The sequence below is a fragment of the Eschrichtius robustus genome, chromosome 6, assembly GCF_028021215.1.
Source record: "Eschrichtius robustus isolate mEscRob2 chromosome 6, mEscRob2.pri, whole genome shotgun sequence".
Lineage (NCBI taxonomy): Eukaryota > Metazoa > Chordata > Mammalia > Artiodactyla > Eschrichtiidae > Eschrichtius > Eschrichtius robustus.
In genome coordinates this window covers 79525488-79548644 of record NC_090829.1, presented here as the reverse complement: position 1 = coordinate 79548644, position 23157 = coordinate 79525488, and the positions used below count along the sequence as shown (strand labels likewise).

Sequence of the window (23157 nt, the reverse complement as noted above, 5' to 3'; positions counted from 1 at the left end):
AGAGACTGGCTCAGGGTTTTTATTGTGATTGGGGGTGGACCAGCATTTGCAGAGAGAGGCTGCACTGGAAAGAGGGGAGCACTCAGGCTTTCTTCTCAGTTCACCCAGACATGGGGCTGAAGGGGAAAAGAGAGGGTGAGGCTTGAAACTTGTCAGCAAACATCAAGAGATGGAGTCAGACTCTTTAACACAGGTTATCTATTATTGATTTTTAGTATAACTCTGGAAATTAGTGTAGTTATTTTTTATAACTGCTTTTTCCTTATTTTTGAGTCTTCCTAAAGATGATTGGTTTCTGGGTTTAGAGGAAGGCTTATATGACCTCGGTGTAAAGGAAGAAGGGTCCTGGTCCTTGTGCTTCACTCTGAGTCCTCTGTGATTCCCTCTATAACAGTGGCGGGTCTGTTTGAGACACTTGAGCACCCTTCACTGATTTGTGCTAAAGCACACTTAGTGAATGTGTGCCTTGCTCTCTTGTTTGGGGCAGGGCCCTGTGGTCTCACTTGCTAACTCAGTCTCATCTAGGCTATGGATCCCTCTGGGGTTATCTATGCCCTTCTCCTGGATTAGGCTGTTCAGTATCTTGATGTCATCACTTTTTCATATTGAGGATTTTTTTCTTTTAATGTAGTCAAATTTTATCATCTTTTAGCTTTATGATTTTTGAACTTTGTTTTAAAGGCCTTTACATCTATAAAATAATAAACTCTCATATCTTCTTTACTTTCACAGTTTTATTTTTTATATTTAAGCCTTTAATCCATCTGGAGTCTTCATATTTTGACAAATGGAAAACATATCATTACATCCCTATTTTTAAATAACTTATCCTTTCACCTCTCATTTGAAGTGACATTTAAATCATTTCCCATATACACCTAAGTCTGTTTTCTAAATTTTTAGTCTGCCCAAGTAATCTATTTGTCTATTTCTAGGTCCTTATCAAATAATTAAATTACTACAATCTTTATAATATGTCCTAATATTGATCTTTTTTAGTTTAGTTTAATAGGTATTGAGTTTTTTTCTCTAGCTGAATTTTAGTATATTATCTATCTCAAAAAAAAAAATTCCTGTTGAGACTTTGATTGGAATTACAGTTAATTTGGAGGTTAATAAATAACAAAGATTTTTGCTGGAATCGCTTCCTCTAGGATATCTTCATCCTCTTTGTCACAACCATTTCCCTCATTTATGTTGATAATTTTGCCTTCTAGGTTTTTCAAGTTGCATATCTAGAGTATCTAGAATGGCATCAGTGTCAATACTTCGACAGTCAACTATTTCTTATATAACTCTACATCCAATTTGAATTTCACTTCATACTGCTGTCATTTTTCATTTCTCTGGTGCACCTGCATCTTAATTAGCCAATTTCCTCTTCTGGTTAACCATTTTTATAAAATGTCACATGGATTTAACACTGGGAGACCAGGAGTCAACACTGCTACATGCTTTATTGTCTGTTTGTAAAGTGAATGACAGATGTACAGTGACCAGTCATGGACAGACTTGGAAAGAAATGATGCAATTGGTAACTCACCATGTGTATTAGTTTCCTATTACTGCTATAACAAAGGACTACAAACTTACTGGCTTAAAACAACACAAATTTAGGGGTGACATCACCAAGATGGTGACATAGGTCATTCCCAACTTCACTCCTCCTCACAAGAACAACTAACAACTATTCATGGACAAGACACCACTGAGAAAATCCTAGAATGCGGGGTGAGACTGAAGCATCCCCTGCACCACAGAGACTGAGACAGACCACGTTAGAAGGATGAGAGGAGCTGCTACATGCTGACCACACTGCCTCTCCCCCAGGCCAGCACAGCATGGGTCTCCCCTGAACTTACAGTTCTTCCAGTGGGAAAAGAGATCCCAGTGGACATCCAGCTCTTCCAGTGTTTTGGGTCCCTTCTTGGGAGTCCCACTGGGGTCTTGCCTTATGAGGATAACAAGGGAATCTGCAGGGCTTGACCTCTGAGAATCAGACTGTGATGAAGAAGGGGTGAGAGGCCTGCAACAACCAGCACTCAGATCTTGCAGACCCAGGTCCTACTTACAACGCCCAGGTAGTAGTCCCAACTAGTGGCTTAGCTCATCAGCATAGCCAAGACAGTGCTGCAGTCTGACCAGGGAACTCAGCAAGGTGCAGGTCTGCCTGACTTGGGACCTCAAACAAATACCCCTACCCACCCTGGAGCCTGGTCTGCCTCCCCTCACCCTCCACCCTCCCCATCCAGGCAAGGGAGCAGAATCATAGCTCCACTCACTGTTCAGTGTAGCTCCCAGTCCTGCCCAACCAGAAAGCATCTGGGTGCAATAATTACTTTGATGGATTAAATTATCCAATCAAAACATGAATGGATTAAAAAAAAAAAGAGCACGACATGACCCTCACTGTAGCCCTAAAGACACACACAGACTAACAGTAAAGGGATGGAAAAAGATACGTCAAGCAAATGATAAACGCTCCCCACCCCCCAAAAAAAAGCAGGGGGTATCTAGACTTATAGCAGACAAAATAGACTTTAACGTAAAAATGACAAAAAAATGATTATTATATAATGATAAAGAGGTCAGTTCATCAAGAGGATATAACAATTGTAAATATTTATGCATCCAGTATTGGAGCACCTATATATGTTAGCAGAAACTAACAGAACTGAATGGAGAAATAAACAGTAATACAAATATAGTTGGGGACATTAATACCCCACTCTCAACAATGGATTCTCATCCAAAAAGAGAATCATTAAAGAAAGAGCGAATTTGAACAACACTATTGATCAAATGGCTCTAACAGCCATATACAGGACTTTCTTTCCAACAACAGCAAAATATACACACTTCTCAAGCACAGATGGAACATTTTCTAGGATAGACCATAGGTTGGGCCACAAAACAAGTCTTAGCAAATTCAACAAGACTGAAATTATACCAAATACCTCCTATGACCACAATGGTATAGAAACTAGAAATCAGCAACAGGAGAAAAACTGGAAAACTCACAATTACAAGGAAATTAAACAATACTTTCCTGAACAACCAATGGATCAAAGAAGAAATTAAAGGGGAAATAAAAGAGAAGCTTGAGAAAAATGAAAAAGGAAACACAATTTATCAAGATGTATGAGATGCAGTAAAAGCAGTTCTAAGAGAGAAGTTCACAGCAAAAAATGCCTACGTTAAGAAACAAGACAAACTCACAAATATTGTGTATTTTACAAATTAAAGGTTTGTGGCAACCCTGTGCCAAGCAAGTCTATCGACACCATTTATCCAATAGCATTTACTCATTTTGTGTCTCTGTGTCACATTTTGGTAATTCTCCCAATATTTCCAACTTTTTCATTATGATTATATTTGTTATGGTGATCTGTGATCAATGATCTTTGATATTACCATTGCAAAAAGATTACAGTTTGCTGAAGGCTCAGATGATGGTCAGCATTTTTTAGCAATAAAGTATTTTTTAATTAAAGAAAAAAAACCCAAGATCTCAAATAATCAACCTAACTCTACAGCTCAAGAAACTAGAAAAGGAAGCGCAAACTAAGCCCAAATTTAGCAGAAGAAAGTAAATAATAAAGATTAGAGCAGAAATAAATGAAATAGAAAACAGGAATAGAAAAGATTAACAAAACTAAGAATTGGTTCCTTAAAAAGATAAACAAAACTGACAAATCTTCAGTTACACTAACCAAGGAAAAAAGAGGACCCAAATCAACAAAATTATAAATGAAAGAGGAGACATTACAAATGATACCACAGAAACACAAAGGATCATAAGAGGCTACTATGAACGACTATATTCCAACAAACTGGGCAATCTAAAGAAATGGAAAAACTACTAGAAACATAAAACCTACCAAGACTGAATCATGAAAATTAGAAAATTTGGACAGAGAAATTACTAGCAAGGATACTGATTCAGTAATAAAAAAAACCTCCCAACAAACAAAAGCCCAGAACCAGATGACTTCACTGGTGAATTTTACCAAACATTTAGGGAAAAATTAATGCCAATCCCTCTCAAAGTCTTCGAAAAAAATCAAAGAGAAGGGAACACTTCCAAACTCATTTTATGAGGTCAGCATTACCCTGATACCAAAGCCAGAAAAGGACACTACAAGAGAAGAAAATTACAAGCCAATATCACTGATATACCCAGATGCAAATATCCTCAACAAAATACTAGCAGACTGAATTCAACAGCACATTAAAGGGATTATACTCCATCATCAACTGAAATTTATACCTGGGATGCAAGGATATTTCAACATTTGCAAATCAATAAGTGTGATACACCAAGTTAACAGAATGAAGGATAAAAATACAATCATCTCAATAGATGCAGAAAAAGCATTTGACAATATTCAACATCTATTCATAATAAAAACTCTTAATAAATTAGGTATAGAAGGAATGTACCTCAACAGAATAAAGGCCACATATGACAAGCCCAAAGCTAACATCATGCTCAATGGTGAAAGGTTAAAAGCTTTTCCTCTAAGATTTGGAATAAGACAAGTGTGCCAACTCTCAACCACTCCTGTTAAAAACAGTACTGGAGGGGCTTCCCTGGTGGCGCAGTGGTTGAGAATCTGCCTGCCAATGCAGGGGACACGGGTTTGAGCCCTGGTCTGGGAAGATCCCACATGCCACGGAGCAGCTGGGCCCGTGAGCCACAACTACTGAGCCTGCGCGTCTGGAGCCTGTGCTCCACAAGAGAGGCCGCGATAGTGAGAGGCCCGCACACTGCGATGAAGAGTGGCCCCCACTTGCTGCAACTAGAGAAAGCCCTCGCACAGAAACGAAGACCCAACACAGTCAAAAATAAATATATTAATTAAAAAAACAAACAAACAAAGAAAAACCAGTACTGGAAGGGGGCTTCCCTGGTGGCACAGTGGTTAAGAATCCACCTGCCAATGCAGGGGACACGGGTCAAAGCCCTGGTCCAGGAAGATCCCACATGCCATGGAGCAACTAAGCCCATGCCCCACAACTACTGAGCCTGCATGCCACAACTACTGAAGCCCACACACCTAGAGCCTGTGCTCCATAATAGAGAAGCCACCGCAATGAGAAGCCCACGCAGCACAATGAAGAGTAGCCCCCGCTCACCGCAACTAGAGAAAGCCCGTGCACAGCAACAAAGACGCAACAGCCAAAAATAAATAGATAAATAAATAAATTTATAAAAAAAAAAAATAGTACTGGAAGTCCTATACTAGAAATCAGCCAAGAAAAAGAAATAAACAGCTTCTAAATTGGAAAGGAAGAAGCAAAATTGTCTCTATTTGCAGATCACATGATTTTATATATAGAAAATAGGGATGTAATGCACAGCACGAAGACTATAGTTAACACTACTGGACAGTATATTTGAAAGTTGCTAAGAGAGTAGATCCTAAAAGTTCTCATCACAAGGAAAAAGAACGTTTTTGTATCTAATGAGATGATGGATGCTAACTAAAATTATAGTAGAAATCATTTCGCAATATATGTCATTATGTTGTACACAAACTTATACAGTGCTGTATGTCAATTGTATCTCAATAAAACTGAAAAACAAACAAAAACACAAATTATTATCTTACAGTTCTGAAGGTCAGAAGTCCAATATGATCTTATCGGGCTAAAATCAAGGTGCTGCCAGGGCTGTGTCCCTTCTGGAGGCTGTACATTCCATTGCCTTTTCCAGTTTTTAGAGGCTGTCTGCATTCCTTGGCTCATGGCTCCTTCTTCCATCTTTAAAGTCAGCAGTGCAGCATCTTCAAACCTCAATCTCACTCTTTCCATCGTCACATTTCCTCCTCCGACTCTGACCATCTGCCTGCCTCTCATAAGGACCCTTGTGTTCATATTGGAACCACCCAGATAATCTCCCCATTTCATGATCTCTAACTTAATCACATCAGCAATGTTCCTTTTGCCATGTGACGAAAATGTTCACAGGTTTTGGGGATGAGGATGTGAACATTTGGGGAGGGGAGGTGCATTATTCTGCCTACAAGAAAGGGCATCTGTTACTAACATAGTGATTTGTAGACTGAAGAGCTACCATTGAAGTTTGAACTTTATGCGATTATTAAGTTAATATACCATGTTGACTGAAATTTGAATTGTGTTGTATGGACACTAGTGTTATTTAAGTAAACCATGGTAACTGGAATTTTTTCATAACTGAATCATGCAAAGCAAGGAGTGCCTGTTTTAAGCCCAGCTGATAGGTCAAAAAGGATGAGAAAATGCATGTAACCACACATGCAGAGCCATGGCTGCAGAAGATGAGGTGGAAGTGATCTATATGTCTGCGCTCATATTTAGAGAACACTCATGTAAATAGCTTGAGGTTTCTCTTGTGCTGGATTCCTAAGGCCACCAGAATACTAACAGCACTGCAACTTTTCTGAGAAACGTTGTACAGGTGAATATAGAAAAAATTCGAGAAATAATGATATAACTTCCCTCTTACCGCTGTCGTCTTCTGCCACTTCCCCCAAGCACCAAAATATCTGAGGATCTTGTGCACTAATATCCAACTACTAATAGTGTATTACACTTTGTTTATAAAGCAACTGTCTTTTAAAATTCTGATGAATAAACATAAAAGAGCTCTTTGATCACTGATTAAGAATATAATAAACACTTCCTATGTGTACACTGTTGAGCAAACTATAGAATAAGTAAATGGATACACAGGCTTCTGATACTTAGACCAAACACAATTTTAAAAACTGAACTGCTGGTATAAAGTTTCTCATAAGTTAATTTTATTAAAACAGCAAAAAAAAGTCAGTTATTCACCTCTGACTGGGATTATAAAGTACAATCTTTCAGCATGAGTATTCTCACCATGCCACAGAGAAAGAGGCACTGAGGGACTGGTGAGGGGGTGTTTTCCTTCTCTGGCAGTGCTATATTAAACTGCAGTATAAACATGTGATCTTAAGATCAGAATACCTCTGGAAGAGGTGTAGCTTGTTTTATAATACCTAAGTATTGGAAATATATTCATTGCATGAATTGGGAGAGGGAAAGGAAGAAGAAATGGCAATTCATGAAAATCCATTCCTAGACTACATCCATACCAAGTCTTACGACTTTATAGAATTCCTAATTTACTAGCCAGTGCTATTTAAAAATACCACTTCAGAAGTCTTACACCGATACTGGATGAAAATCACACACAACACCTAACCCTGGTGGTTTATGTGAAACCAAATCCTTATCTGCCTCTGGCTCCTTCAGGGGTCTGTATCACCAGTGTCTGAATCCTGGTTGGGATGAAAATGACCCTGAGACAGCAGTTTCATTTTCTTCATGCTCAACCAGACAGATGAAGATCCAAAGTGCTAAGTACGTATTTCAAGCATGTGTTCTGAAACTGTTTAGAGCCACAGTAAACTATAAAAGACAATTTCATAGATACTCTTTGAGAGCGAATTAAACTTGATATTAAACATTAAACTTGATATTTTGCCTCAAAAAGTTTTTTCATACTACAGAAAATAAACTCATATATGTTTTGAAACTCTCACTATAAAATTACTATCATAAGTTCATCAAAACTTGAGGGTTTCTGTTTTCATGAAGTAGGTGAAAGGGTAATCTCTATTCTTTCCATGTGATTGTACCTACACCAGGTTTCCCTACAATCACACATCAAAGTCCTTCAGCTCTCCCCAGCTGGCACCTATTTTCACTTTCACTTTCAGTTTCACAGAGAGTTTTATGGCACTCTCCATTTCATTCTTGACAATCTGAGCTACCTACAAAGAAAAAAAAGAGGTTAACAAACTCTGCCCAATCAAAGAATGTCTGCCAGCCCACCCACTGAGGTGATAAACCAGACTGGAGCTCTTTACCTCATGGTGCTTAAAACTCTAAATTGGAAAAGAGCCAGGCATCCCACACTAGTCTGCACTGACAAGCAGCTCTGCCAGGTTCACTAGAATGCTCAGAGCTTCGAAATCCTCAGGGCAAGACTCCAAATTCTCATCTAACTTCTCGCAGACAAAAATATCCCTGCATCAGGGATTTCTTTTAAAATGAGTTTAAAGCTGAGCACTCTTAGCTCTTTCTCTACCCTTAAGGATTCTACTTTTCTATAGCCATCCTGGGGCTAGGGAAGGGTTCCAGAAATCTCATGCATCTTAGCCTGACCTACAGTGTCTCAGCTTTCTATAGAATGGACATGAACACTGCAAAAATACCTGAACAACATCCTCTTCTGCCACTTCATATAAGAGTTCATCATGGAGTTGAAGGATGAAGAAGCCTCCTCTGATGGGACAGAACATCCCTTGTAGTTTTCTCTTTGGTAACAATCCTACCCCATGAAAAAAGTAGCAAAACTGATCAGCATGTCACTGTGCTATGGGAGTTTTTTTTTTATTAAGAGAGATTTTGGGAAATTATAATTAAGAGATTAAAACACACAAAATTTGGAGCTATCAAGAAAATAACTAATTGCTGGTTGCCACCTAGCCCACCTATCAGGTAAGCTCAAATCTCCACCTACCTCCTCCCAGAAATGAGGAGTCTAACAAAGACATCAGTAAATGGAGTTGATTGACACTCCTTGAGGTCTTTTTCTGGCCAGACGTGTCACCATGGTAGCACTGGTGATTCCCCAGTTGGACCACACACTCTAGACAAGTAATTCTAAACCTAGGGTCCAAATGTAGACTTCAGAGGATATACAGATTCCTTGAAGATATATGTAAGGGTCTATGTCTGTACATTTTTCTGTGGAGATGATGTATACCTTTTCAGAAGATTCTCAAAAGAACTCATGAATCCAAAAATGGTTAAAAAAAAATCACTGTATTATAGTCACTATTTCCTAACTAGTGGGCCTGGTGGTACAGATTATGCCCCTCTGATCACTAAAGTAAGTTTCAACATTAATACTTTTAGAGTAACTGCCCTCCATTGTTTGCCCGTTTCTCAGAGCAGTCCTTCCTTTTCGCCATTCAAATTTCCTATACTTATTCTTCAGGACAGCACAAATACCGTCTCCCTCAATATCTGGTGCTTCCCTCATAGAGAGTCCTTTAGCTGTCGCTACCTGCAGCCCAAGTTTTCTCAGAGGTGGCTCTCACAGGGTAAGAGAACAAAGGCAGATGAGGCATGGCAAGTTGCTTCCATACCAGGGCTGCAAAGGCTGTGCATCTGTTTGCCAGTTTGGCTAAAATCTGATCTGACCCATTGGGCCCCACTTATCTTGCATCATTCATTGGCTGTCTGGATGCTCTAGTTTTTCTGCTTTCTGATCATTATACCTTTGTCCTCTTGATTTCCCTTGGTTACTTGGCTTCTGACCCAGAATGCCATGATCCTCCTGTTCCCTGTGTGGTCTGCTTCCTCAGGCTGAGCTCCCTTTGATCCCACTGACCTACTACTGCCTTTAACTCAACATGACACAATCAAGTCATCCTCAGTGACATACCCACATTGTCTTCCACTCACTCTAAAGAGTGATACCACCTATATCTTCATTTTGACACTGAATCATTCTGCTGTGAAGAGTCAGGTAAATATTTCACAGTCAGGTATCATATCTTCCTTTCCTTAGCAGATTTAAAATTCAAACATAGGTTGACAACTTTTACTTCTAAATCCTCCAAAGCACACAGTACAATGTTATTCCCCAAATAAGTTTGACCATACATCCTCTTTCTACAAATGTAAGAGTGTGAATGTGTGCATGTGTTCATGGAAAGTCATGAACAGGAAAATCAACATCTTCTTAAGGTGTGGTCTGAGGACTGAAGAGGATCCCAGAGATTCTTTCAAAGCATCTGCAAAGTCAAATTATTTTCCCGATAACACCCAAAGGTTATTTTCCTTTTTCAGTCTCCTTCTTTCATAAGCGTACAGCAAGGTGACCAATTATCTTGGTTTTAGCAATGAAAGTCCCACATCCTGGGAAACCATCAGTCTCCCACAAACTGGGACATTCATCATCCTCTACAGAGGATTTTCCAGAGATTACAGAACAGGTAATATTGCAACAAACTGAATGCAGAAAAATATATGAGATTCCAAATGTCATCCTTAAGCCAGACATTAAAGAGATTTTCAGAAAAAATAAAACCACTCATCATGAATTTTTTTGTTGTTCTGAAAAAAATGTAGTTATTTTCATGAAAATATGTTACTATGTCAACACATGGTGGGTTTATTATCTGTAAATGTTAATAAATGTTTTTAAATTCCCAGTTTTAATTTCTAATATGGTAAATATTAGTAGATATAACACACATAAACAAAAGCTCTTTCGGATCCTTTCTAAGAGTGTAAAGACATCATGAGACCAAAATGTTTGAGAACTGCTGAGAAATAAATATAAATCATTTCCCCTTTTCTTTTCTGATGTAATTAATCTCACCATGTTATAGCAAGGGCCTCATTTATGAACAAACCTGTTCTGTCATTTTGGAGCATACTCTCCCGATGACCATGGGATTTGAAGGTTGAGTAGAAGGTTTCTAATTGCTTCTGAATATTAACTGTGGCTATTTTGACAATATCAGCCGCCGAACCTTGGACTCTTGTGTTGATAGCCTGACGCTCAGCCTATGAAAAACAGCAATAACAGATGCTCCATTAGACACGCCAGCATGGTTTCATACCTGCCCTTAGCGTCCACAGATTAGTGCTCACATGTGCAACCAGACTGGAAATCTGGAACTGAGATGTGACCCAGGGCATCCACTATAAGCTGTATCTTAAGAATAACAACCAGAATGATCCAGGGCTCTAGATTCTGGGCTATCATTCACATGAGGATAGACTAAACAGAAGAAGGTCAGATTGCTTCAGTTTAGAAATCTTCGACAGTTAGTTAGGAACCAAAAACTACATTATACTTAAAATGTATCTAGAAGCTCCAAATTCTTTTTAAAAATATATTATCAGTGTTCTAAACTTCACTTTAAAGGACCTATTCCTCAAAATACAATTCCTCTTAATCCTAAATAGATATAATTAGAATACCATTCTTTGTGATGTGGGTTGGAATGTTTCAAGCACATCCCCCATATCAGTGGCCTCTCAGTCCTGTGTAGAGTTTGGCCACAGCAAGTCTGCAGCCTTCTGGTATGAATCAGAGCTTTTTATGGGCTATTGGGCCTAATCGTTAGCTGCTGGTGAAAATGCAGATCCTAGATCCCCAGGTATTAGATTAGAACTTCCCTGAAACTATTGCTGCCATGAGCTTCTTGGCAGGCAACCACAGCTGCTAAAAGTGAACATCCTGGGGCAGTAGGAATAGAGGTCTAGGTTAATATCCAAGGTGTAATCTATCCATGAATATCACTCCTGTTGTTCCAAAAGGGCTCAGAAAATGGGAAGGGTCTACTCACTGGAGGGATCTATGTAACCTGAGAGGTATTCTCTAGTTCCCTGTCACCTGGGCCATATCCAACTCCTAGTATATTAAATACTGGTTAAAGAGATAGACTTTTTACCTATTGTTTTGTCAAATGCTGATGAATCCATTCTAAACTCACTCAGTTGTCACTGTTTAAAGAGTGACTGAATTTCAAAGTTCTGACTGCTCCCCTTCTTGAAACTATATGCCTCTGTGCAGTGGATTATGTTATTGTTGCTATTACTTGCTGCCTTTCTCTGTGAAGTCCCATGGCCCCCACCCATTGCCATGTGATTCAAAGTGGTTTTCACTCTAAAAGAATGGCCTTGACTTGTTTTGGCCAATAAAATGTGAGTAAAACTGACATACAGCACATGCAAGGAGTTTTAAAAGCTATCTAACACTGTCACAAAAAAGGGCTTATCCCAGATAGGTACTTTTCTTTATTCTGAATTTTAGAATGAAGAAAATACAGAGCAGAGGCAGAGTCAACCCAGAGCCAAACTATAACATGAATTAAAAATAAATATTCTTATTATAAGTCACTGAAATATGGGAGCTGTTTTTACTGTGACACAAGCAAATATAACTAAAATATATAATTCATTCTCATGATACTGTACTTCCCTGATTCTATTCCAAAATAAGAAAACTTGGCAGTCTCAGCTTTGTGTCCCACAATCTCAGTCCCTTCTCATCACTAGAGTGTTTTCATATACATAAAAATATATAGGTTTCTGGTTATAGGAGATTATGCCATTAGGACTAACCCTTCCACTGATAACCAGAAAAGGTGGTCAGAAACTGCCTCTTTGAATGAATCAGACAGGAAAAGGGAAGTGAAGAATTATAGAACCTAGAGAACTGGGAGAGAAAAGAAACCAAGGAGGTGATCCTGGCATTGGAGGCCATCCTTTCTCCCAGGGAAATCAACAGATTCCAGAAGAGGCAGCTGAGAGGCTAAGAAGCTGAGCAGAACTTGATGGTCTTGAAATATTTGGGTTCACAGCCCAACAAGTAGAAGGCCTGGTAAGGAGGTGAGATAATACAACTATTTTTATAGAAAACTAAGAAAAACAAAAGGCAATAGGAACAGACTACAGGGATTCAAGTATGAGCCATATTTGACTACAGACTATTATCAAACCTATTAGACTATAAAATGATCATGTTATCAAGAAAATAAAAGACAAAATTGAATATTTTGGCAGAGAACAAAATACCATAAGAACCAAATAGAAACTCTATAACCCAAAAAATTAAAACAACAGAACTTAAGCATTTAAACAGTGCTTTCCCTATAGTTTGGTGTATGTGTGCAGTGGGGAGATAGTATTGACTTGGAGAGAAGATAAAAAGGCCTTCTGGGGTGCTGGAAAAGTTCTATATCATTTAGAAACTAAAAGCTCAATAGTTGCTCAACAGCAAATTGAAGAGCAAATCAGCCAACTGGAAGATAAGTTAGAAGAAAACATCCAGAATTAAGCATGATGAAATATAAACATGGAACAGAGGATACAAAATGTGAGGAATTAAAGAGAAAAGTTTTAAAAGTTTATAATAGAAGTTCCAGAAAGAGAGGAGAGATTTCAATGAAGCAATGACTGAAGAAGAAATGACTAAGAATTTTCCAAAATCAACAAAAGATCTCAAGGTGCAGATTCAAGAAGTCCTAACACCCTCAAAAACAGATCAGTTAAACACACACACACACACACACACACACACACACACACACACACAGGCACATGAAGTTAAAAAAAAAAAACCAAAAACTTAAGCACATCACAGAAAATCTGCTGGAAACCACAAGGAAAGAAAAATGCTGTATTAAAAGCAACCTAGAGAGGGGCTTCCCTGGTGGCGCAGTGGTTGAGAATCTGCCTGCTAATGCAGGGGACACAGGTTCGGGCCCTGGTCTGGGAGGATCCCACATGCCGCAGAGCAGCTGGGCCCGTGAGCCACAATTGCTGAGCCTGCGCGTCTGGAGCCTGTGCTCCACAACAAGAGAGGCTGCGATAGTGAGAGGCCCACGCACCGCGATGAAGAGTGGCCTCCGCTTGCCACAACTAGAGAAAGCCCTCGCACAGAAACGGGGACCCAGCACAGCCATAAATAAATTAAAAAAAAAAAAAAGCAACCTAGAGAAAAAAGGCAGAGTGCATTTAAAGAAGAAACAGACCAGGGATGGGCAAACTACAGCCTACAGGCCAAGTCTGGCCCATCTCCTGTTTCTGTAAATACAGCTCTACTGGAACACAGCCACACTCACTCATTTATATAGGGTCTATGGCTGCATCTGCACTAGAACAGCAGGCCTGAGTAGTTGTGATGGAGACTCTGCGGCCTACAAGCACATATTTAAGGGAGCTTACTTTTTCTGACACAGACACTATTAAAAACCTAAAGGAAAGTTCTACTTATTGGTAAAATGTTTAGAATTTCCCTCTGAGACCTGAAAAGTGGCAAAGATACTCACTATCACTAACTCTATTCAACACTGTCCTAGCTAGTAAGTCAAGCAAAAGTAAAAAAAAAAAAAAAAAAAAAAAGAATAAGACTTGGAAAGACAGTTATAAAACTACTTTTTTTTTTTCCAGATAATAACTGTGTAGATAGAATACCTAAAAGCATCTACAGATAAAATTTTGGAATTAGTAAGTAATATTTGCAAGGTTTCTAGACAAAAGAACAACAATAAAGGCAATTATCTTTCTATACCAGCAGTAAAGGGTTAGAAAACGTAAAAAGGGAAGGAAAAGCATTAAAAATTTAAAAAGATGCCATTCACAACAGCATGAAACTTTTCCAATATCTAGCTATAAATTTAATAAAAACCTTGTAAGATCTCTTCCCCAAAACTATACATCATTAGTGAGAGAATTTTAAAAGACCTGAAGACCTAAATAAATGGACATATATAACATGTTTATCGACTGGAAAACTCAAATTTATAAATACGTCATTAATCCCATCTTGATCTATGAACTCAAGGCAACTGCAATTAAAAAATCCCAACAGGATTTTGTGTTTGTATGGAAATTCACAAGCTGCTTCTACAATTTATATGGAAATGCAGAGAACCAAGAATAGGTAAATATTCTTGGGGGAGAGAAAAAAAGCAAGTTGGGAAAACTTACTTTACCATATATCAAAACGTAGTATTCAAGAAAAAGCAAATTAAAACTACAAGATACTACTTTACACCCACCAGAAAAGCCAAAATTATGTTAACTTAATAGCAAATGTTGGCAAGGATGCAGAGCAATGAGAACTCAAACTTATATGGGAGGACAAATTGCTACAACCACCATAAAACACAACGTGGCTTTATCTACTGAATTTGAAGATGAGAGCAATTCTATGTCTACCACTTTACCAAACATTAATGGAAACATATGTGCACCAGGAACCTTGAACAAGAATAATCAAATCATCAAGATCCATAATAGAAACCCATCCAAATAGAAAGTTCTCCAAACTAGAAACCCATCAACAGAAAAATGGATAAATTGTGGTATATTCATATAACAGAGCTATATACCTACCCCAACATGAAACAACATAAATGACTTGCCTAATGTAATTTTGAGTGACAGAAGCTAAACACAGAATACATATATTTGATATATAGAGAGGTCAAAACAAAACCAGAGGGTTAGAGGTTATAGTGGTTATTACTGGGAAGGCAGTGGATGGTGATTAGGAAGAGGCATGAGGGGAGCTTCTGGGGTGCTGACAATATTCTATTTTTTGGTTTGTATGGTAGTTACATAGGTATAGCTCTATGATAATTTACTGAAATTTACATTTGTTTCTTGTGCTTTCTCTATGTATATTTTTCAGTACAGTAAAAGTTGAAATAAAATGTAAAACCAAACTAAATGAAAACCAAACAATAAATCTGGCTATATTTATTCCATTTCTGATTCAGAGGGGCCCAATTTTTATTTTCCTCAGCAACAACATAATGAATCAGTTAGAACTCTGACTCCTAAGGATTTGGTATAAAAAGTCTTACTCTCACATTTTTAACTTCAAAAGTATTAGTTTTTTAAAAATTATATGGTTCATTAACATTAATCATTCTATCCTCCATTTTTCACTGTGTAAATACCAAAAAACATAATCAATCCCTATTAGATCAAGCCCAAATTTCTCAGCCTGCCATTAAAAGCCTTCCAATAGCTGATTCCATCTGACCGGTAGAAAATTATCTATTCCTAAGTGACAACTCAAACTTTCCACTCCTATCAGATTGGCTTCTAGCCAATCCTTACTCAAACTCTTAGTCACTTGTGATTATCTTTTTCTCATGCCCATCAATTAAATTTTAAATAGTCTTCAAGCATCTGTTTAAGTCCTACCTCCTCTAGAAGCCTAAATAACTGAGTATACATGCTACTTTTATATTTTTTTAGTTTGCTTTATCTCTTCCAATACATTTTAAGACTTACTTTTCCTAGTGCATCAACTACAGTGCCTACTTCACTTGGAGATATGGTAAAAGGCTGATAAATATCTGATGTCTGTATGTGGATATATGGGAGGCGAGAGAGTGAAGAAGTAACAAAACCCCAACTATTCCTCCATGGTCCCTAAGAGCATTATTGCTCTGAGAGATTCTAGCTCAAGACAGTAGTTTAGCAATTTGGGGGCTGGATATTTTCATTACATACAATGTGTAGTGGGCACTGACACACAAAAGTATGGGGTAAGGGCAAAATACAACCAGTTAAAATAGGAAGGTTTGGACTATAACAGAAACTTAAATGCTCAGATACACAAAATATTTTTATGGATCCCAATGAAAGAGATTTCAATCATAATTTGAGTAAGTACCATCAATACATCTTTTGAATGATATTAAAAATAGCCTTCTTTAATATTTTGGGTATCCTAATAAGCTCTGATGAGCCAGTGCTTTTAAAATAAATAAACAAAAGGAATGAACCAAAAAATACCACAATTCAATGACTGGCTAATCTCTGAAGACACTGGCAATCTGGTGTAATATGACAAATTAGTATATGATATCTGAAACAAAGAACAATTAGCAAATGTAAGAATTAAGTTTATATATAACTTATTACCAAAGCTAATAAATAACTGGCTTACTAAAACAGAACATTTTTAACTGAAATATTATTAAGTGAACCCATATTTACGTTAGTCTCCTAAAGAGACTGTGTTCAGCAAATACTGGCATGTACCATCACTTCAGAAGTCCTTAATAAAACAGAAGATCCAATTAATATGCTAGTGATCTCTAAAAGGGACATTAGCAGGGTTCAGTCTTTGTTGAAAAAGTACATGTCATTAAAGTTAAAAATTTAAGTTAAAATATTAAGTTAAAAATCCAGAGAAATTTCAACATACGTGAGCTTTGTGATAAGGGTTGTTGTCTTTGATTCCTGGTAAATATCTATGCCTTCCCAAAATGGTCTGAACAAATCCATCTCTTTTACAATTCTTCACTGTCTCTCTCATGAAATGATTAATCCCTACAAAGAAAATGAAGAAATAATTGCAACCAATGTCCATCCTTAATCTCACTCACTAGTTTCAATATAGTGAAATATACCAAAACTTCACCATGATTAACATTAATATCACATCATCAAAATTTTGCATATAAACTTTCATTCACTTTTTCTTCCAGTTTTGTTGAGAAATAACTGACACACATCACTGTACAGCATGACAGTTTGCTTTACATATATTGTGAAACAGTGTTTGCTTAGGCAGCACATATACATATATTGTGAAATGATTACCACAATAGATTTAATTAACACTTATCACCTCATATAGCCATGAAAGTTAGAAACAAAAGGGACTTTAGAAATGACATAATCTCTGTTTTTCAACCACCACCACCAACAACAAAAAATACAAAACTAAACTCCAGAACAACAGAGCAGGTACTAAAACCTAGATGGTTTTATTACAGGACCTTAAGACTATTCCATGCTACTTTTCACAGGGTTCTGTTCTTTGATCACACTAAGCCTCTTTTACTCTTTGAGCTTATCTTTTCCAGGCTTAATACATTCCAACAGCTCCTTGTTACCATCTATGCTATGATTCAAATAGGACCTAACTGAAACTAATGCATGAAGTTGTAATATTTTATTAGAAACTTACACAACTCACTTCTTAAAATTCAAAAAGACTACATATAGTATATCACTCAAACACATTCATATTCCCTATACCAGCATTCATCCTTTGCTATATAGGTCCGTTATTAGGTCTTATGACTCTCCAGGATGAACTCTTTGCTTCAGATGGGCCAGTCTCTTCATTGCTCATTCCTGTCTCTGAGCTAGAGAGGTTCTTCTCTCCTGGAACATTCTTTTTCTATACTCTTTAAAACACATTCAAGTACAGAGACTGCTAATCTATCTTTATTCTTTTGTGCAATTTCTGCTTTCTCACAGCTCTGCTCATCCTAAGTAATAAACACTAATGCCTCCCAATTAAAACCCCCATTTGAGGATTTCTATTGTGTGGCTGGCACAGATTGTGGGTGAAAGGAAGGGGAGAAACCCTGCCAAGTGCAGCTGTTGGTGATATCTGACTACTAGCATAGGGATTTCAGAAAGCAATCAGGCTCTCATCTTCTTCTCGTTAAGAATTACTGTGATACTGCTGAGTAAAGAGCAAAGAAAAGGATGAGATTTAAGAGACTACACCTCTATGAATTCTCTTACCTGACTCCTGTAGGAAGCCTTCAAATATTCAGAGATTGCAAGAACTACTTTAAAAAAACAATCAATGCTGAGGTTTAATTTACGTACAATAAACAATGCTGAGATATAAATTACATACCATAAAAGGCACCCACTTCCGGTGAACAGTTTGATGCATTTTAACAAACGTATACACCCCTCTAACAACCACTACAAGATACAAAACATTTTAATCACCTTCACAGTCAGCTCCCCATTATCAACCTCAAACACTAATGGATCTACTTTATTACACGGTATCTTTTTCATGTTCTTGAATTTCATAAATTACACTGTATGTTCTCACTTGTGTCTGCCTTCTCTTGCTAAGTAGCATTCCATTGAAGAGATATACCAATATCTGTTTATCCATAATCCTGTTGACAGATATTTGTTCCTGTTAAAAAGGAGACAGCAGGGCCAAAATGGAGTCACTTGTGCTAAACCCTATGTCAGCAAACTAAGACTTAATACCTAACCAAATTGCAGCCTCAACACCCCCAGGAATGTAACCTTTAACCAGTCAACCTGGTATTACATGGTCAGCACTAGTGAGGTTATCTGCCCAATAGGCCCTTCCATTCCCCTTAGGAGAGTGACCTTGCCTGAAACAATGCATTCTTTGCTAATATTTCCTTATCCACCTACCCCCTTTCTGCTTTTAAAACACTTTCCTCTTCTACAGTTCAGTGGAGCTCCTTTCTAGTGCTACATGGGATGTTGCCCGACTCATGAATCATTGAATAAAGCCAATTTGATCTTTAATAAATTTACTCAGTTGATAAAGAAATGGAGTAATAGATACAGAGAACAAACAGATGGTTGCCAGAGGGGAGGGAGTTGGGGGGAGGAGAAAAATAGGTGAGGGAGACTAAGAGGCACAAACTTTCAGTTACAAAACACATGAGTCACAAGAATGAAATGTACAGTGTGGGGAATATAGTCAATAACTATGTAATATCTTTGTATGGTGACAGATGACAACTAGACTTACCATGGTGACCATTTTGAAATGTATAGAAATATCAAATCACTGTGTTGTATACCAGGAATTAACATAGGTTGTAGTTCAAATATACTTCAAAAACAAACTCATAGAAAAAGAGATTAGATTTGTGGCTACCAGAGGTGGGGAGTGGGAGGAGAGGGAATGGGTGATGGTGGTCAAAAGGTACAAACTTCCAGTTATAAGATAAATAAGTACTAGGAATGAAACGTACAACACGATAAAGCTAATTAACACTGTTGAATGTTATATATGAAAACTGTTAAGAGAGCAAATCCTAAGCGTTCTCATCACAAGGAAAAAATCTTTTTTTTCTATTTCTTTAATGTTGTATCAATATGAGATGACGGATGCTCACTAAATCTATGTGGTAATCATTTCATGATGTAAGTCAAATGATTATGCTGTACACCTTAAACTTATAAAGTGCTGTGTGTCAATTATAACTCAATAAAACTGGGGAAAATTTTTTTTTAGTTTACTCACTAGGAGTTTTGTTGTTTAACATTTCCAGTCTTTGGCTGTTATGAATAAAACTGCTATAACATTCACATACAAGTCTTTCTTTGGAAATATATTCTCATTTTTCTTGGGCAACCATCCAATAGTAGAATTGCAGAATCATACAGTTAAGTGTATGTTTTACTTTATATGAAAGAGCCATATTGTCTTCCGAAGTGGTCGTACCATTTTACAACCAATCAGCAATGTAAAAGAGACACAATGTTTTTAAATTTTAGCATTCTAGTGTTTCTATAATGGTATCTCTTTGTGGTTTTAACTTGCTTTTCCCTGAGAACAAATGACGATAACACTTGATGTAGTTATTCACATATTTTCTTTTGTGAAGTGTCTGTTCAAATTTTTGAACTTTATTTTATTGCATGATTTACTTTCTAAGTATTGAGTTGTAAGAGTTCTTTATATATTCTGGATGCAAGTCCTTTGTTAGATAACAGGAACTATAAATATTTCCTCTCAGTCTGTGGCTTGACTTTATATTTTCTTAATGGTGTCTTTTATCAATATTTATTTTTTATGGTTAATTCAGTGTTATTATCACCTAAGAAATTGTTGCCTACCTCAATGTCATAAAGCTCCTCTCCCTTTTCTTCTGCAAGATTGATAGTTCTAGTTTTTACTTTTAGGTTCGTGCTTATATCAAGTTAATTTTTGAATATAGTATGAGATAAAAGTAGAAGTTCATTTTTTTACCATACTGGTATCCAGTTGTTCTAGCACCAGTTGTTGACATGCCCATCTTTCCTCCATTGAATTACTGTGGCAACTTTGTTGAAAATCAATTCACCATATATGTATAGGTCAATTTCCTGATGCTCTATTGTGTTTCATTGTCCCCTGCATCTACCCTTATACCTATCTTGATTATTGTAGTTTTATAATAAATTTTGAAACCAAGGAGTGTAAGTAATCAACATTGTACTTTTCCCAAAAAAATTATTCTAGTTATTCCAGGCCCTTTGAATTTCCATATAAATTTAGAATCAGCTTGTCAAATTTGACACAAAAGTCTAATGATATTTTGATTGGAAATGCACTGAATCTATAGAACAATTTACAGAGAACCGTGATCATAACAATATTGTGCCTTCTAATAAATTAACATGGTAAACCTCACATTTACTTAAGTATTCTTCAATTTCTCTCAGGATTGCTTTGGAGTTTTCAATAAAGTCTTGCACATACTCTGTTAAATTTATCCCAAGTATTTCATGTTTTTTGATGTTATTGTAAATGGTTTTATTTTTACTTCATTCACTAATTGTTTATTGCTAGTATATAAAAATACAACTGATTCAGAGACTTCCCTGGTGGTCCAGTGGTTAAGACACCACACTTCCATTGCAGGGGGCATGGGTTTCATCCCTGGTCGGGAACTATGATCCCGCATGCCATGTTGGCATGGCCAAAAAAAGGAAAAAACAAAAAAACAAAAAACTGATTTTTACAAACTGACCTTGTATGGTGGGAACCTGTGCCAAATTTAGTTATTTGTTCTAGTAGTTGTTTTTGTTGAATTCACATGATTTTCTATGTACAAGACCATGTCATGTGTGAATAAAAGTTTTTCTTTTTGGGGACTGGGGACAGGGTTGATTACAAAGGGGCATAAAGGAACTCTTTGAGATGATGAGGTGATGGTTCCATACCTCAGCTGTAATGTAGACAGTATGATTGCATGCATTTGTCAAAATTCATAGAACTATACAACTAAAAAAGGTGAATTTTATTGTGTGCAAATTACCTCAATAAACTGCCAAAAGAAGAGAGAATTTAAAATGGTTATATTCAAACTGCTCTATAAAAGCAATTTTTCTCTCACAGTTTCTGGTACATTTACTCAATGGTTTACTGTTTCAAGATAAAGCTATGTAAACCTAAAGCACAGGACAATTCCTAGATTTTATAAGATTTTCACAACGACACAGTAGCATATACATCAACTTCATTTTGCTATTCCATTTCTGTCCCTACTTTTATGAAAAAAGCACATCTCTAAGTAAGGTTGACGTTATTTAATCAACAATGCTTGATGAAAACTTCTGTTAATAGAAAATTCTGTAACACAAATTTTTAAAAATATAATATGGAAAGAGAGTTGAGAAGAATAGTATCTAGAAGATAATTAACATTCAATGCTTCCTTACCGGTATATCTGGATTTGAAGGAGTCAATGTAAAAAGCAGCATCATTTTCTTTAATACCCATCTGCTCTCCCAAAGATTTAGCTCCCATTCCATAAATGATTCCATAGCAAATCTGAAAGGGACTCATCACACTCAGTAAGTAAATTATAGGTCATAACTACATAAAATGCAAACATAAAAAGTTCATTAGGATTGAGATTTGGTAAACTTTTCATAGTGAGTCAAAGAAATGATTAGATTTGCTTTGGTGGGTTAGATCCATAGAAGCTGATATCCAGTGAGCGCCTTTACTGCCTTTTAGCAATACTTTTTGAGGTGTGGGGAGAAAGAGAAGAAGGGACAGAATATGAATGAATATGAGTCTGTGTGTGTTAAGAAAATAACCCTAGTGGTTTAAAAGGAAATATTTCTGACTGTCATTTATCCAGAAGTCTTCAGAGAAGCTTTCTACTCCTAATACTTCATTAACTGCTGCTTAAAGAAGTGCCTAGGAGTCAGGAAAGAGAAGCATTACAAACATTCCTCTCCTCACCTTTGAATAGCACTAAAAAAGCAGGAAGAGTAGACTACATGGCTTCATAATAGGGAGGACATCATTGGAAATAAATATCCTCTTCATCTCACAGCCACCTGAAATCCCACAATTGCAGAATTCATTTGGGTTAAACACAAACTTTTGAGAAAATTTTGGGAGTAGTGGAGGAAAATGGTCTAAATAGGTCAATAAAGAAACTGATTTAGTAATAAGTATTGCCTGGGTTCAAATCCTAGTTCCACCATTTACAAGAGGTATTATCTTGCACAATCTACCTTGTATCTCAGTTTCTTCAACTATAAAATGAGGACAGTAATACCTACATCATGAGTTTGTTAGGATTAGATGAGTTATTTTATGTACGTGTGTATGTGCGCACGCGTGTGTGTGTGTGTGTCTGTGTGGTGTAGGATACCACCTGACATAAAGCAAGATCTATATAAATATTGTTAAATAAAATTTAAAAAGATAACTTGCAAAAAATGATTATCAAAATCCAAAATACTTTCCAAAATAATTTTTTTTTTAATTACATTGAGAGGGATTTTTTTCACTCCTGTTTTCTTTTCCTTTTTGGTCTTTTTACACTTTTTTTTCTTAATTCAGATATTACTTACTGCTAGCTGATATCTCAGCAAGACTGAGATCTAGATTAGATGGTTCAGTGCATGGCAATTCAACAAAAAAAAACTGGTATAGCATAAACACTATTAAATCATGCAAGAACTTATTAAATAGAGGCAGCTATCATCAGTGTATAAACGTTTAGATTATGGAGTCAGAATGTCTAAGTTCTGTCATTCTGAACTTATCCT

General features: G+C 36.9%; 1 protein-coding gene across 2 annotated transcripts in view; it reads right to left on the bottom strand.

Annotated features, from left to right (window-relative positions):
* Positions 1-6769: 6769 nt before the first annotated feature.
* Positions 6770-23157, bottom strand: part of POLQ (DNA polymerase theta) — a 114136-nt gene continuing 97748 nt past the window's right edge. For both annotated transcript variants that reach the window (XM_068546652.1, XM_068546653.1), the window contains 5 exons: positions 21808-21919; positions 16778-16902; positions 10449-10602; positions 8235-8350; positions 6770-7790 (listed from right to left, as the gene is read on the bottom strand). In XM_068546652.1, the coding sequence (XP_068402753.1) occupies positions 7677-7790; positions 8235-8350; positions 10449-10602; positions 16778-16902; positions 21808-21919 (621 nt within the window). In that variant the 3' untranslated portion in view covers positions 6770-7676. The remainder of the gene's footprint in view (positions 7791-8234; positions 8351-10448; positions 10603-16777; positions 16903-21807; positions 21920-23157) is intronic.